This window comes from Diospyros lotus, chromosome 4 (genome assembly GCF_014633365.1).
Source record: "Diospyros lotus cultivar Yz01 chromosome 4, ASM1463336v1, whole genome shotgun sequence".
NCBI lineage: Eukaryota > Viridiplantae > Streptophyta > Magnoliopsida > Ericales > Ebenaceae > Diospyros > Diospyros lotus.
Genome location: NC_068341.1, coordinates 8,639,147 through 8,655,761, shown reverse-complemented (window position 1 = coordinate 8,655,761; position 16,615 = coordinate 8,639,147). Strand labels below are relative to the sequence as shown.

The following is a 16,615-nucleotide window of genomic DNA, read 5'->3' as shown; positions in this document are numbered from 1 at the left end:
ATTTCTTATTGTTATGTATTTTAATTTTTTAGATATTTCTATTGAATTCAAATGGGGGGTACTTTCTTATTTACATTTATGTTATAATATATTCATGCTATGGATTGTATCATCAAGTAAATCTAATTTTTCTGAAAATCTGGACTGAGAGTCGACTCCCAATAAAGGATAGTTGACTGTGGGTTATGCAGAGTCGAGGTAGTTGAGAACAAGTTATGCATTGTCGATCTGACAACATTGGTGTATTTCGAAGAGTCAACTCTAGCAGTGGAGAAGTGACTCTTGTATAACTAGAGTTAACTCCCACTTAAAATGGAAGTCGACTTCTGTTTTAGAACAATCGACTTCTAAACTCCAACGGTCAGATTTTTCTAATCGTTATAGATCAGTTGGAAGATCAAGTATATATATCAAGAAGAGTTTTTTGGAGAAGGCTAATGCACTATTAAGATCTATCATCTTAAAGTACACCCAAGCTCTCAAGATCTCATTCAAAGCAATCCAAGTCTCAAACTACAAATATCAATATGTTTGGAGCCCAAGGCAAAGAAGAAGAAGTTTTATTCTTGTTGATAATTGTTGTATCATTTGTATATTTGTCTTTTAATATTTGTTCTCAAATTCATATCCATATTAGTCTAAGTTTGTTGTACATATGATTGTTTATTTATATTAATTATGGATTATAAGTGACATCCTATAACCCATTGTAATCTAGGTCGATTATATTAGCTTACGGGGTAAGTTAAGGGGAAAAACTTCGATGTGGTGTAAAAGTTTCTTGAGTGAACTTATTGAAAAACCTAGGTGTGATTATAGTAGAATCTTAAGTGTCAAGTTAACCTTGAGAGGGCAGACATAGGTGTTGGAGATACCGAACCATTATAGATCTTGTGTTAATATTGTGATTGTTTGTATATTTATATTGTTATCCCTCCCAAGTAATATATATATTTATAATAAATATTTTCTTTATATAAGAAAAGCTCAAGAGTTTTAAAAGGAAAGAATTCAATTTAATAAATTTTTAACACTTAATTCACTTTCATTTTGAGTGGTCATTATGTGTCAAGGGACCAAAAGAGACACTTTCGAGATGAGAGAGAGGAAAGAAAGGGAGAAAGGCGTGGTTGACAACATTTTCAAGAGAAACAGAAACGAAAGTGATAAAGACATTTTTGAGAAGAAGACGACGCGTGAGAAGAACCTAGCGGGTTCTCATTGACACATAATTAGTTCCACTAGTGGGGTCATGGACTCGACCCAACATAGAATTTTCCTAATACTCCTCACCAAGTACCCAATGTAGGCTTTGTAGAAGTAACATGTAGTCTTCATCTTAGCCCAAATTTAGTTTCCCACTTAGCACAACCTAAGCCCAATTTGTAAGCAAGTAAGCCCATTACTTTAGAGTCCAAAATCACGGCTTAAATTTTAGAACTCTCGTTAAAATCAGCCCCCTAACCAACCCAGAAGAAACAAGAATGGTGGCAACCATATATCAGCCTTCTCGTCGTTTTCTTGGAATCTGCTTCTTAACCCTTTTATTATTGTCCATCCAATACTAAGAAGTTTCCCAAGTTGAGTTCATTGGAGACTTTTTACGGTCAAATGGGCTATATTTCTAACGCGCCGACAACGGCAAGGCCTGTGTCACTATAAATAACATGGCAATTTTAAATTTTTATGACTTTGTAATAAATAGCCCACCTAGTTGATTTTTATTTTCAAAATTGCCATTGCCGCATATTTTTGGGGTGTGATCTGTCTCTATTCTCTATTAGAAAGACTTGATAAAGGAACATTTACATTGTCGAGCAACAAGACACAGACATGTTATTATGTTTAATAAGGGGTACTCTAAATTGCTTTAAATGATTGAATTATTATTATTATTATTATTATAAGAAAATAACAAATATTCATATAAATATAGCAATTCAAATGATTTGGCCATTCGAAATTTGCAACGTATCATCCGTGGAGTGGAATGGAAAGGTAAGGTAAGGTAAGGTACACCCGTGTCTGTGTGTACGCCTCCTCCGCTATTTAAAATGAAATTCAGAGCCAAGAAAAGGCCCAAATGGTTAACGGCCCCCACCCACGCATGCACGCTTTCTCTCTCTGTGTCCAAAAATCCCCAAATTCCAATTACAATACACAACAATTAAAAGAGCGATTCTAGGGTTCAGTCCACCAACTCCGAATCCCGAAACAAAACAAAACAAAACAAAGCGTTGGTCAATTGTTTTCTTTCTGATCACACGCCAAAACCTGCTCCATGGCGGTGACTGCCCACAATGAGGGCTAAAGTCTCGCGTCGCTACTCGTATACGAACGTGTTGCTGATGGCGGCGCCGAGGAACCTGGTCGTGGAGGTCGCGGGCTTGAGGGGCGAGGAGAATGCGGAGGACTCGCCTACGACCAAGAAGCCGATCGGCGCGAGGTTGGACGGCAAGATGTCGCTCAGCCGGTGGGAATTCACCGCGGCTTTGGGCGTCTTCCTGATCTTCTCCACGGGGCTTTTCTGCATATATTTGACAATGCCAGCTGCCGAGTACGGTAAACTCAAGCTGCCTCGCACAATTTCGGATCTTCGAGCGCTCAAGTAGGTTTTTCCTTCCAATTATGCACACAAGCTGGTGACATTCACCGTGTTGTTGCAATAATGATATCATTTTCGTTGCCGTAACTTACTTTCTTGTTGGGCTCTGAATGCACGTATCTTCTGTTCTGGTATTGCATAGGATGATCCAACTGGGAAGGGGGGGGAGGGGGGATCTAGATTGACTACTTAGTGGTGGCTGATAAGCTTTGCCAAATGTAGCGTTTCTGTATCATGGTTGTATGATCCATATTCTAGGTTTTTTCTTGCTTCAAAGTCCAACCTTTTCTAGTAAATTAAAATAATAGAAATGGAGAACCAGCTCCCAGCTCCAAATCTTATACTTAGTTCAAATCTGTCATGATCTATTGGTCGGAAGAATCCTGGGGGAGCTTTATCTGCATTTGGGTATTCATGGTGGTCACACACTTTAAGAAGGGAGCTGTCTATTCTTCATCAAAGATTGAAACTTCTTGAAGGCACCTTATCCAGGCGGTATCTGTGATTAATATTTAATGGCATATATGTAATAGAGATCTAGCCAATTCAATTGAATTACTCTATATGTTAGAATTGTGATGTTCGTTTTCTTTTTTCAATTGAAGCGGGGTGATTGTGGAGCATTTTCTGTTAATATTTGGAGTGAAACTGTTGAATAGCAGTTGATGGAGAAGAATACAAGGTTTTTGTTGTTCCATGTCTATTATATTATAGAACCGTCCTATAAATTTCATAAACAGAGAGCATGATGACACAAGGAAACTTTCTTTGTCAGTTTAAACCTGCTTCTAGTTATACCTATCTAGATATGTATATGTGGACCTGCGTTTGAACTGGTTTCATAAAGGTTCATACTCGGTTCGACCAACAAACCAAGTCCGTTACTTATTGCTGGCTGCAAATATACCTTTTTGCTTTTCTATTTTCCCCTCCAATTGGCTCTCTTCAAATCTTCAGCTGTTAAGTCTGAGCTATCAGTCCTGTCTTGCTCCCTTTGCTCATATCATCTGACATGCTCTTTGACAAAGATAGCTCTAACAGCTAACTGGATAACCTAAGGCAAAGCTTGGAAACTTTAGGGGCTCTTTTGGGAAACTTCCAAACAGGCTGGGCATGCTAGACCATGCTGCAAGGTGTGTCGGGAAGGGTTGAAGGGTCTTCCTGGTTTGACTTTTTCATATTTTGGGCCCCCTTGCAAACCAGAAACGAAATGCATCCCTATAAAGGGAAGGTCGTCAACCTGAGAGGTGCTAACATGTGCCAAATCCTGAAGGATACAAAATCTTTAGCTTTCAGCTGAAGCAGTTCTGGTCTTTGCAGAGGAGATCATGATTTTCTGTGTTATTTTGTAAAATATATTTCTTCCATTTTCCTAAAAAAGCTGGTCCCAACCCAAATAAAGGAAGAGAGTTGTGTTAGGTAGGCGACAACCAGTATAAGATTCATGGGATCAAACATCATGAGTTCTAAATACATGTTGTTGTATGTCTACCATTTGTTGCATCTGCTCCTGGTTTCTTCAATTATTGTGTGTTTTTTTTTTGTGTGTGTTTGATACTTACATCCATTCTGTTAATTCTTGACTTAATTTATCTTCTATCTGATAGTAAAAAAAGGTCAATTCTGTTAAGTCATGGATTGAGTTTTTATTATATTCTGAAGCACAACAATGGTAATTTTGAAGGAAGTGTTGACTGCTATAACTCTTGAAAAATCTTTTCCATGGATCAAATATTGTTTTAATTGTGTTATCTTCCCAGATATTTTTGGCTTGCTAAAGTTGGTTGTGGAGTTTCCTACATCATATTATGTCCTTGACAAATTTGAAATGCCCTGTTCAATGAATTTTTAATCATGCCAAGAGGTAATGCTATAAATCTTAAAAAATGCATAATGTAAATTTTTTCCCAAGATCTAAGAAACATAACACTTCTTGTAGGTTTTCGTATCTATGATGAATACATGTCAAAACATTGACACTAATAAATCAATCCTGACATCCATTGAACACTTTTCCAACCCACTGAGAACTCATCAAAACATCTCCTATTATTTTTGCAGTTCTTTAGAACCTAAAATTGTTTGGACAGCTTGGAGATGCATGCATCCACAACTCAAACTTGTGACCTTTCAATCACAAAGGAACAACCTTACGAGCTACCAAGGCTTGCCCTTTAATAATAAATATAAAATAAGGAAAAATATATTATCTTGATGTAACTATAAATATCTGTATGTAATAATGAAAGAAGATGTACTATTTTCTTATATCCAAATAAACTATATTTCTGGATCTTCTGTTTCCTTCCCTGGCATCTTCAATTTTTTTTCTTCTTCATAAACCACATGTGTCATATTTGTGTCCTATGACCATACCTAAGTTTTTTAGTTAAAGAAAATTGGAAGAATTTACACCATCTGATTGCTTTAGCTTTTCTTCAAATCATTCATAATCTGGTTTAGTTGGATACATTCTTTCTTAATGCCACATGTGTACGTGGTTGATTATGTTATTTCCTTGTTCATTTCGGTGATCAATATCTTGCCTTCTCTATCATGCTTAAGTATTAGATGCTCTGCTGCTCCAGTAAATGGGATGTTATATAGTGTAAATCCTTGCAACGGAAGATGCAAGACTGAAGCCCTATATAGACAAGAAAGTAGTAATAAAAAATAATTGGTTATACTAAATGTGTATTAATACATATCCTACTGGTTTTATGATCATAACGAGACACTGATTCATATTCTTTTCAATTTTGTTTCAGAGATCACCTTGCAAGATATGCTGAAGCTTACCCCGCAAAGTTCATTCTCGGTTACTGCTCAACTTACATATTCATGCAAACATTTATGATTCCAGGCACGATTTTCATGTCGTTACTGGCTGGAGCACTTTTTGGTGTTATCAAAGGTCTTTTCTTGGTTGTCTTTAATGCCACAGCTGGAGCATCATCCTGCTATTTTCTGTCTAAGTTGATTGGCAGGCCCATAGTTAGCTGGTTGTGGCCTGAAAAGTTGAGATTTTTCCAGGCAGAGGTAATCTTTTTGAGTCCTTCGTCTTTTTGTGCATGACTGTTGCACTACATGTAGTAAGTTCTATGTGTGATGTTCTTGATTTTGGTAACCATACTAACTTAATTCTTTGCAAATTCAGATAGCAAAGCGTAGGGAAAAGTTGCTGAATTACATGCTTTTTTTGAGGATTACTCCAACTTTGCCTAACCTTTTCATCAATTTGGCATCTCCAATAGTGGATATACCATTTCATGTTTTCTTCCTGGCAACAGTAATTGGTCTTGTTCCAGCCTCTTATATCACTGTGCGAGTAAGTCTTTTCTAGTCATTTTCAGTATTCCCATATTTGTCATTTACACAGAAATTTTATTGGTATTTCCATACAGCATGAAAACTTCATCTTGCTAAAGTAATGGCTGTGTTCTTTTTAATATGTTTCATTCTCATAAATGGTCTCAAAGACCAGCATAGTTGATATGCTAAACACTTTTCATGCCATTTCTTAAGAGAGAACATAATAAAACAGCGACAACAACATGCGAAGCCTTTATCCCACTATACAGGGTCAGGTAATTGAATTCGAACTTTCTATTCATTTCTATCCATGACCTAATCTTTTGTTGGACCCATATAATATCAAATCTAAGTGTCTCCTACCAAGTTTTTCTTGGTCTTTCTCTTCCTCTTTTGCTAAATACTTGTTCCATTCTATTAGAGGGAAAAAAACATAACAAATTAAGCTATAATTTGTCAAGAAAGCTCAGAGCAGCAAGTGAACTTGCTAAAACATTGCCTACTTATGGTAAGCTGATTTTTTCTTTTTTCTTATAATAACCTTTCTCCTACAATCTATCTAACCCCCCACCTAATGAAAAAAAAAAAAAGTCTTGATATGTTGTTTTAACTTCTCTGAATCTTTCTGAAGATAGCTTTATCTAGATATAAATATTTGCAAGGGGAGATTACTAACCAATTTTTATGCTTGAACAGTTGAACTATCATAATCATATTCCCTTAACACAAAAATAGGAGTCATTACTCAATTGAGCCACTTTATATATGTTTATTAACTCTTTATCTTTTTTTTTTTAAAAAAGAAAAATTGAGTATGGTGTTTGGTTTGATAAAAGTACCTGTTTTATTATAGCTTCAGTGGTGAACCCAAGCTAGCTATGCTAGTGAACCAAGATATGAAAGTATTAAGCAAAGAAGAAGAAAAATAAAGAAAAATGAGAAAATCAAGGAGAGGAGTTGGCTAGTGGAGAAGATTGAGGGTGACCTTTGACTACATTAGTAGAGGAAGGTTGGGGGAAGAAGAAGGGAAGTAGAAGGTCAGGGGAGAGGGAAGAAATAGAAATAAAAAAAATGAGCACAGTCAGGATTTTTTTTTTCCCTAGTTTTTAAATCTTTTTGCTTTTTAAAAATGAAAATAGTCAATCAAACACTATTTTATGTTTTCAACAACTAGAATACCAAGTCTTAGTCTCACTAGTTAGGGCCAGCTACATGAATTTTAACTTTTACTCTCTTTTATCTCTCAGCAAAAGAAAAAAAACTCTATCAATGGTCACATTTTCTGTAATATCATTCTATTTCATATATAATATTTAAGGGTTTCTTATAAAAGATTTTGGTCTTCCTCTATCTGTTTTACTACAAACTTCTTTCTTTCTATCTTGCTGCATGGGTGCATTTGTTCATCTTTTTCTCACTTGTTGCAAACCATCTTAATCATATTTCGCACATCTTATCTTCAATAAGTGCCACTTCAACTTATATGTATAATTTAATTCTTTATTCTATCCTTTCTTCTAGGTTCACACATTCACCTTAATGTGTTCTCCATAATTCAAGTTTAAAACCCTTGCTTTTTTGTTTTCTATTATCTCATCCACCATTTTTTGTTTTTATTTTTAAATTTTGAAAGCTAAAACTAAAAGTTGAAAATGGTAGCTCTCCCAAGTAGGCCCTTGGTAATTGTTTTGCTACCAAGAAAGTAGCAAGAATTTTCAAAAAGATGGAAAAACTGAAAACACCAAAAAACAAAAAGTGCTCATGTTTCCTGAAGGAAGGAAAAACCCACCTTTTCCCCCTTTGCCCTCTCATTTTAGTTTGGGCACAGCGATAGGGTTGTTCCATTGTGACCTGGAGGTCACAGGTTCAATTCAGAAAACAGTCTCTTTACTAAATAAAGGTAAGGTGCATGTAATTGACCTTCCCTAAAGCTTGCAGGCGCTTTATGAACTTGGTTCACATATTTGCAATTAATTTCCAGCAGATTTGTTCTCCTGCCTGTGTCGGGCAAATGTTTGCCACAGCACGGGGGGAGGGGGGGGCTGGCATGCCCTCTCTCTCATTTTGCGTCTATGTTGCCCACGTCATAATTTCCAGAAGGGGATGGGACTTGTTTCACTTTTCACCCAACCCAAGGGCTGGTCAGGGTAATGCATACCCACCCTTATTTGAAGTATAAGCATGAGCTTAGAACTTGCAAGTTATCTTGCCTAAAAGGGGAAGTGTTTGTTTGATGTGGCAAGCAAACAACACCATAACAAGAAGTCAGCTATATAAATTATAGTTCACCAGTCATTTTTATATACGATTTTATCTTTTGTAAAACCTGTATAACCTATATCATACCAAGTGACTCCCATCAAGTTTTTATTGCTCTATGGCAAGATAACCACACCAAATGATTCTATAAATTATTGATTAACAATCTAACAGGAGAATGGTCAGACGTTAATTTCAACTTGTATAAAGTAAAATAGAAAATAAAAGAAAAATTAGAAAATGAAAAATGGGAACTAATGCCAATATTTTTGCTCTGGTAATAGGCGCAATGTGACATATACACTTTTCTGGCCTGCATAAACTGTTTCATAGATCAATCGTGTATTAACCTTCTTTAATTCTCTGCGTGGCACCATCACTAAATTGTTCGTATTGCTTCTTTGTTACCATCAGGCTGGCCTTGCTCTTGGAGATCTGAAGTCAGTCAAAGATTTATACGATTTTAAAACGTTGTCTGTTCTTTTCCTTATCGGATCTGTGATCATAGTTCCTACCCTCTTAAAGAGGAAGCGAGTATACGAATAAGCTCTTGGTGAGTTCCTTTCATCTTTCGAACCAAAAAAGGATGACAGCTACCTTCACCGCTAATGTTCATTGTATATTGAGAGAAGTAATTGAGAGGTGCAAAAACGTGGCACTTTGTTGATACAATGTAATACCAGGCAAAAGGGGTTGTTCTTTACTTGTGATACACAAGTTACTTACCCTGTTAAAAAGAACAAAGGAAGAGTAGTCCTTTATTATTTATTTCTCTTGCACTCAACTCTCTGTAGGTGATCTACAATTGGGCCCAGAAATCCTGATGTTTGAATTCATGTACAAAAAAATGTTGATTGTAGCTCTGATTATCTTAGGCATGTCATTCGTTTATGTCGGAAACAGACGGGTAAATTATAATATGGAACTCCATATGGCAATTTAGTACACTTTGCTTTCCTTTTTCATTTTCTATTTTTACTGATGAAAATCTGCAGCTAGTGCCCTTAAGATACGGGGTAGTCAGTTTGGCGCACACATTATCGTACAATCTGTTGGGTTGAATCAAGTATGGTACCACACATCCAAGATAGAGGGGGTGAATTGGATATTTTTTTAAAAAATTACTTAAAATATGAAAATTTTCGCTAGAAGAGAGATTTTAGTGAATTAAAACAAAAAATGTCAAATGTCAAATGTAATGTTAGAAAGATATAAAACAAGAATGAAAAATAATATAAAAGATTTATAATGATTTGATTAAAGTCAGTCTGTTTTATTATCTTAATTCTTCATTATGAATTTTTAAATCCATTAAAATTTTTTACTTTGAATCTAAGTAAACTCTTTAGTAACAAGTTAGGTATATATATATTCTCCTATCAACATAGGGTAGGTCATTTAATTCACAAGTTAGGTAATATAACAATAGATATTACAATGATCTTTTAGTTACAATGAAGCACTAGTATTGAAATCATAGCTAAAACAAATGATACAAAAAATACACTTTGCCTTTGAATGAAAAATTTGAAAACTTAAAAAGATTGTAAGATGCATGATTAGTTTGAGCACTTGCACTTCTTCATTACCTCTCTCACAAACTCCTTTGTGCTTTATTTATAACTTTTTAGTTGGCCAAGCATGAAAATTTGATTTAATGATTGTTTCCCTACATTAAATGCTTGAAAAATTAGTCGTTTTAATATTGTCAAAATAGAAACAATCGATAGAGTCAAAGAATCGATTCTTTGAAACATTTGAATTTGAAACCAATGTTATCAAAACTTTTGATTCTTTTAAAAAGAAGTTAACTTGATACAGCAAAGTGTTAAATAATTTTAACAAAAGGTCGACTGTTTTAGAGGAGAGTTGACATGTTACAGTCATCGTCGACTGATTTTGAACTAAAGTCTCTTGGACTGAAAGTATAAAATTTGGCTGTCGACACATTATCAAAATTGTCAATTGATTTTTCTCAAAAAGAAAAAGAGGTCAACTGATTTTTATGAAAATTTAATAGAGTTTAACTTCACAATTTTTTTAAAAAATAAAAGCATAAAAAAGTTGACATTTTTAAGAGAAAGTTGATATTTTTTACTTGTATTATTTTAAAACAAAGTGAGATTCAAATAGAAAACTTGATAAAGATTGAACACATATTCTTAACAAATATTTTTCAAGAGATAGAAACATTTTTCATAGAGTAAGCCTCAAAGAAAATTTTATAAGACTTGATAAAGCAGAAATAACATCTTTGTGCTAAGACTTTTTCATTTGAAAACTTCAAACCATAAATCAACATGAATCATTTTCACATTTTAAATTTACTAAGTTTTTCATCATCAAAATTACTTAAAAACAAAACAACACAATCCACGTGCACCAGCTAAGTATTCAAAAATTTGTGTGAAATCATGGGTTGCAAAGCAAGCCACACTATAATTTCTGGCCGCCAAGTTAACCCTCTAACCAAAAATGAATAACTGTACCAGCTGGAGATTTGTTGAAGAACCTTCTAATGAGTTTAAAGAAGAAGCTTCAACCTTTTTAGCTTAGAATGAAGACACTCCCATGGCTAACTATGTTTTCTCCTTTTTCATAGATGCATTGCAACAAAATAAAGGCAAGGCCAGAAGTAGGAACATGTCATGTACCTACTGTTGATGGGGTTGTACCTCGTATTGTTGGTTATAAGTGGGTGTTTTAGAAGCTAGCTATAGTAATTGTACTTGGTAGCTGCCTATGGTCTAACTTTGAATTTGGCAACCTTGTCGGTGCCAACCCCTGCTGTTGGGATTAGTATATAACAACTTATCCAACCAATGAAGAATATTATCTAACAATTCTCTATTTTCCTGACCAATTCTCCTCTCTCTCTATCTTTCTCTCTCTCTCGTGCACTCTATTTTTCCCCTTCTCTTTGCAATTCTTCCTAATTTTCTCTAATTTTCTATTTTAATTCTCACCCCCAATTAGTTGATAATTCACTGTCAAATTTTAGGATTGGACAATTTGATATCAAAGCACAATTCGAGTGCGATGATTTTCACCTGTGATTTCAATTCTAAAGGGCACTAGGATGTAGAACTTCGAATCCTAACTGCAACAATTGAACTCAAAAATCTCTAATCTGCAAGACATGGTTAATTTCTTGGAGATTGGATCGAATAAGAACCATGAAGCAATTATTTCAATGGATCAAAGATTGGAGAGAGTGGATCAAAAGTTGGAGAACTCAATGGATGGGTTAGTGAAGAGGTTAGATGGCTTCACGTTGATATTTTTCAAATTACCCCAAGTAAGTCTCCCTCCTAAATTTTCCCCTATGGAGGATTGGATTCACTCCTACTCGAGGATGGATCGAGTAGGATGGAGTGATCCATTGAGCTATCGAATCCTTTAAATTTGAGGTAGAATAGATAATGGTTGGGGAGAATGTAATGGAGAGAAGACATTAAGTAGAGGCTGCCACTTATCAACTTTGCTTTCCTATGCCCAAGATGGAGATTTAGATTCCCTTATTTGATGGTCAAAACCCAATGTGGTGGGTAAAAAGAAGTGAGAGAATGTTTGCCCAATACAATATTCTAGATCAACAAAAAGTCGCATTGGCTTCTACTTATGTTAATGATGTTGGGGGATGCTTGGTTCCAAGGCCAGATTAGGGTTAGAGATGGTTGTCAATGGGCAGAGTTCGTGGAAGATTTGTGTGAGATGTTTGGTGACCGAACTATGATAGATGTGATAGAAGAGTTCAACAAATTGAGACAAGAAACTTCAGTGCAAGCCTATTAACTTAAATTTGAGGAGTTAAAATCCTTGATGTTGAACCTTGACCCTTATTTAATAGAGGCTTACTTTGTCTCAAGTTTCACCAATGGCTTGAGTGAAGAATTAAGGCCAACAGCGAAGATGTTGCAGCCAAGGACGATTAAATAGGCAATAGAGAGTGCTAGGCTGCAGGAGCTTACGGTTGAGGCCCTAATGAAAAAGCAGAGGCTGCGAGGAAGAGGGGTGAGTTCTAATACTTTATCGCAAGGGTTCAAGAGGCTGTCTAAGAGTAGTCAAAACTCTAGAAGTTTGATTGTTCCATCCATTGCCATTTCAAATCAATCATCAAGAGGAAGGATTGCTGAGCAAGGGGTATAGGTTGGACTATGCTTTTGGTGTGGGGATAGATATGTACCAGGGCATCAATGCAAGAGACAATTACTCTTGCTCAAAGGAGAAGAAGAAGTAGAAGCAAGGAAAGAGATATCAACCGCTGCAACTAAGATTGAAGAAGAGGATACTGGGGGGATTTCCTTGCATGCCCTAATGGGTTTTTAACCAATAGCAAAATCATTAAGGTGGAAGGGAAGGTAAATAACTACATGCTAATGGTCATGATTGGTAGTGGAAGTACCCACAACTTCTTAGATGAGAGCATAGACAAGAAGTAAGGCCGCAAACTCACTGGCACATAGCCCTTGTTAGTAACTATGACCAATGGCAGCAAAGTACTTAGCAAGTCTGCTTGTATTGGCTTCTTATGGGAGATGCGCATGGAAGAGTTTGAAACTGACCTGAAGCCGTTGAAGAAAGGGGATGTGACATAGTTTTGGGGGTTGACTAGATGAAGACTGTCAGCTCCATCAACTTTGATTTTAACAAAATGCAGGTGACTTTTGAAAAGGATAGGAGAAAAATGACTCTCTTGGACTCTCTGTTCTTCCCTTTCTCTATGCAATTCTTCTCAATTCCCTCTAATTTTCTACCCTAATTCTCACCAATCGGCCAAGAATTTACTGTCAGATTTCAGGATCTGACAACACAATATGAATTTCAGCATCATAAGGCTCGTAAAACAACATTTTGTCAACAATACTCTAATTGACTGTTGTGATTACCCAGCCTCCCAAGAAACAACAATTTGTCAGCAAAAAGGGCAAAATCTTTGCAAAACCCCCAATAAGAGAAGCAAATGAAACGAAAAATCTCCATTCTTACATAGGCCTAGAAAAATCTAGGTTTGTCAGTATGTTGCCATGGGAACCTTTCTGAACAACTACTTAAAGGTTCCTTGAATCCCAGATTCCTAAGGTTAATCTTTTCTAACAGGCTCAGAAGTTAGGCTGCTCTTGAAGCAACTCTTCTAGTAAGTCCATCTGAATGCAGAAGAAGACTTGCAACCATTGCTTAAGAGAAAACAAGTTATTGAACATCGACATTGGTTATGATATTATTCAGATCAACAGCTTATGAAGTTGCGGTGTCTGATGGCATGACCACACAGATCCATTGTTTATACACAACCGACATACTTATAAGAAAATAGAGTACATAGAGACTTCTGTTGTTTCAGACATTCAGCCTCGCAGGTCCAGAATGTAGCTGAACAGTCCTGCTTGGAACAACTTGAAGAACACCGGGTTGTCCTGCCAAAATATTACTCAAGTTAGTTTTTCTTTTCCATGTTAATATCTCTCATCCTAAAACATCATGGCAATGCATAACAATACTACAACACTCCATGAGAAGCAAATAGAATTCATATTTTTACATAACAAGTATTAGTTAATAAAACCATTTGTGTGAAAGATATATTAGACCTCCTTTGTTTTTAGAGTTGTTCTTTCAGGTTACAGGCAAATACGAGAAATATCCATTGTTCATAATTAATACATCATATGTCTGCTTGCTTAAAGAAGATCTAAATGAAACACATACCATGTCATTAGCAATATGTACCTGTCTCAAATTACATTCCACAATCTCTTAAGTCTTAACTCCCTTTCACAATCAAGGACATCATAAAGACAGAAAGATGTGTAGCCAAAAGAACCCATTCATGCTCTTATCTACCGATAATCAACAAGAACACCAAGAATTGAAGTAGAAATACCAAGCCTAACAATAACAAAATAAATCAACAATAGACCTTCCCTAGAGCCTGCAATGTGGGAGCTTCAAAGCACTGGGTTTACATTTTTTAAATGAACCACAGCTCTCACAGGATAGTAGCTGGTTCTTGACCAGAAAATTTGCATATGCCCCAATAACTTAATTCAACTTTAGAAGCCCTTAAGCCTCGCATAGATGCATATAAGAAAGGTAGCCAAGGTAAAGGGACTGTATTCCTTCCAGAACATGATTTTTCAGATTTACCTTCTTATGCTGTGAAAAGAAAGAAGTGATTATTGTTATGCTAACCTACATGTCAATCATAAATTCATAACACTGAGTTCTTGTTTATAAGTCCATGTGCCAAATAGGATCAAACTTCAATAAAAACTGCAAGATATCCCAATTAGATACAACAGAGATGGCAGTATTGGCTTGCGACCATTACTTGAGTTAAGAACCTTCAATTGTGTTCCACAAGAAGTTGCCACATCTTTCTTCTTTTTTCTTCATGAGTGAAGAAGATTTTATTGAAGAAACCGACAGAGAAGGACCACAGAAAATGGTTGCTCATCTTACAACAAGAGCTCCCCGGCATATCTTGATTTTATTCTCTAACCTAATAAGAATCCTAACACTTTTCAAGTAGCTTGTAGCCTCTTTGTAGGCTAATATAACAGACTTTTTGATAGGGACATTTGAGTTTGATTTGGATTTTAAATAAGATTTAGATTATATTTCATCTTGTGTTATCTTGTTCAGTTTGGTATTTGATTTTATCCTACTTGGTTAGCAATTTGATTTCTATTTACAGTTATATTTAAAAGATTAGTGTTATCTTTTAGATAGGTTATTATTAATGGCCTATAAATAGGCAACATAATGTAGCCTTATTTTTCAGCTTTTGTGATTGAAATATTATTGATTTCTCTCTTCTTCTTCTTCTCGGCTTCTTCTCTTCTCCCTTCTTCTTCTTCTTTTTTCTATCTCTTTGCTTCTTCCCCTATTTTCTGCAATTTTGACCACTGTTCCACATCACCTATAGCCAGGCAACAGAAGTAGGAAAATTGAGCTCCTCTCCAACTCTACTATAGCCATTGGCCCAGAAAGAGTGCCTTCCATGATACGGTTTATATGATTTCTCTGGTTCTGAAAACCAGAAAAGATACCAAATATATATAAACACAAATAACAAATTCATGGTACATTCCCAGCACTTTTTGGTTCCATTGGCATCTGCAAGCCACTAAAGCACATAAGAAGACCCATACTTGATTAATAAAATATCGATTGATGATTCCCTGCAATTTTTTGGCAATTTGGGGATGTCTTTACAATAGACAAACAATGAGAAATTAATCATCCAATTTCAATTGGATGCTGTAAACACTTAACAGACAGGATGCTGTATTTGGCCTAGGTCATCTAGATAACAAAACAACCTAAGTTATATGCTCTCTGTAAACTACATGGGCAAATGCTACATTAGAACACAAAGTAGCAAAAGAACAGTCCACTCAGAGTACAACAACAACTACACTGTTCAATAAAAGCCAAATCCCTCATTAGACAGTATGCACATCAATAAATGCCTTAATTTCCTCTCCACACAGGTTATAACAAGGCTTCCCCTCTAGACAGATATGATATAGTTCAAAGGCATCCACAAGCGAAAAACAATCATTCAATTTGTAAATAATGTAACCTAACCCAATTAATAAAAATAAACATTCAAGAACTAGGTCCCAAATCACTCAGCACGAGAATCAATCCATCAATTTAAGCCCAAAAAATTGAGGATAATCCAAGAAAACATGAGAGAACCCTAGACCAACCTCCTCCAATCATAGCATAGTAAGAATGAGAAAGGGGACAAAAAGAAAACGTACTTGACATCTGGGAAACCTGATCTGGAGTGAGTTTGGCAGAGAACCCACTTGCCGCGTGCTTGTAACTGTACACCAGCGCCTCCTTCGCTGCCTCCTCGCTAACCCACAATCAACAATTACATGCAGAGTAAGATTCCAATTTTCCACATAAACCCTACCAAAGCATATCTACGAACATATATATATATATATATATATAGAGAGAGAGAGAGAGAGAGAGAGAGAGAGAGAGAAGAAACCTGCCGACGACGGAGGTGAGGATGCGGATGTGGAAGGCCTCGGGGTCTTCATCGGCAGGCCTCTCGGTGTAGACGATGTGGACAGCCGCCGCCTCCGGCGTTGCCGATGGCTGTGGTTTAGTAGAAGCGTCGTCCGCCATAGCTGTTGCGATCGAAGAAGGAGAAGACCAGATTAAGGAGAAGAATAGTAAAGATGAAACCAAGAAGGCGCTTGTTCTTATCTTCTGCATTTGGATGGGCGGAAGAATCGTGGAAGGAAAGGGAGCTTGGATTGTAGGTTATTGTAAAAGCACGCAGGCTTCCGTGTTGACTGTTACCGTAGTTTTATGCGTTGGATTCGATGTTCTGGCAATATTATTATTATACGTGTCTTCAGTCATTTGGTAGAATGCACCAGATCGCGCCCCGCCCCGCCCCACCCTGCCCCT

General features: G+C 36.2%; 2 protein-coding genes across 2 annotated transcripts; one reads left to right on the top strand and one right to left on the bottom strand.

Annotated features, from left to right (window-relative positions):
• Positions 1-2,074: 2,074 nt before the first annotated feature.
• On the top strand, positions 2,075-9,121 carry LOC127800708 (uncharacterized membrane protein At4g09580). Its single transcript, XM_052335485.1, has 4 exons — positions 2,075-2,608; positions 5,374-5,644; positions 5,763-5,933; positions 8,591-9,121. Exons 1-4 carry the CDS (start codon positions 2,301-2,303, stop codon positions 8,720-8,722), a joined length of 882 nt encoding a protein of 293 aa, XP_052191445.1. The 5' UTR covers positions 2,075-2,300; the 3' UTR covers positions 8,723-9,121.
• A 4,233-nt stretch (positions 9,122-13,354) lies between these two features.
• On the bottom strand, positions 13,355-16,508 carry LOC127800747 (subtilisin-like protease SBT3.17). Its single transcript, XM_052335538.1, has 3 exons — positions 16,188-16,508; positions 15,949-16,046; positions 13,355-13,593 (listed from the first exon to the last, which is right to left on the bottom strand). The coding sequence occupies exons 1-3, from the start codon at positions 16,415-16,417 to the stop codon at positions 13,517-13,519; spliced, it is 405 nt and encodes a 134-aa protein (XP_052191498.1). The 5' UTR covers positions 16,418-16,508; the 3' UTR covers positions 13,355-13,516.
• Between the last annotated feature and the right edge of the window lie 107 nt (positions 16,509-16,615).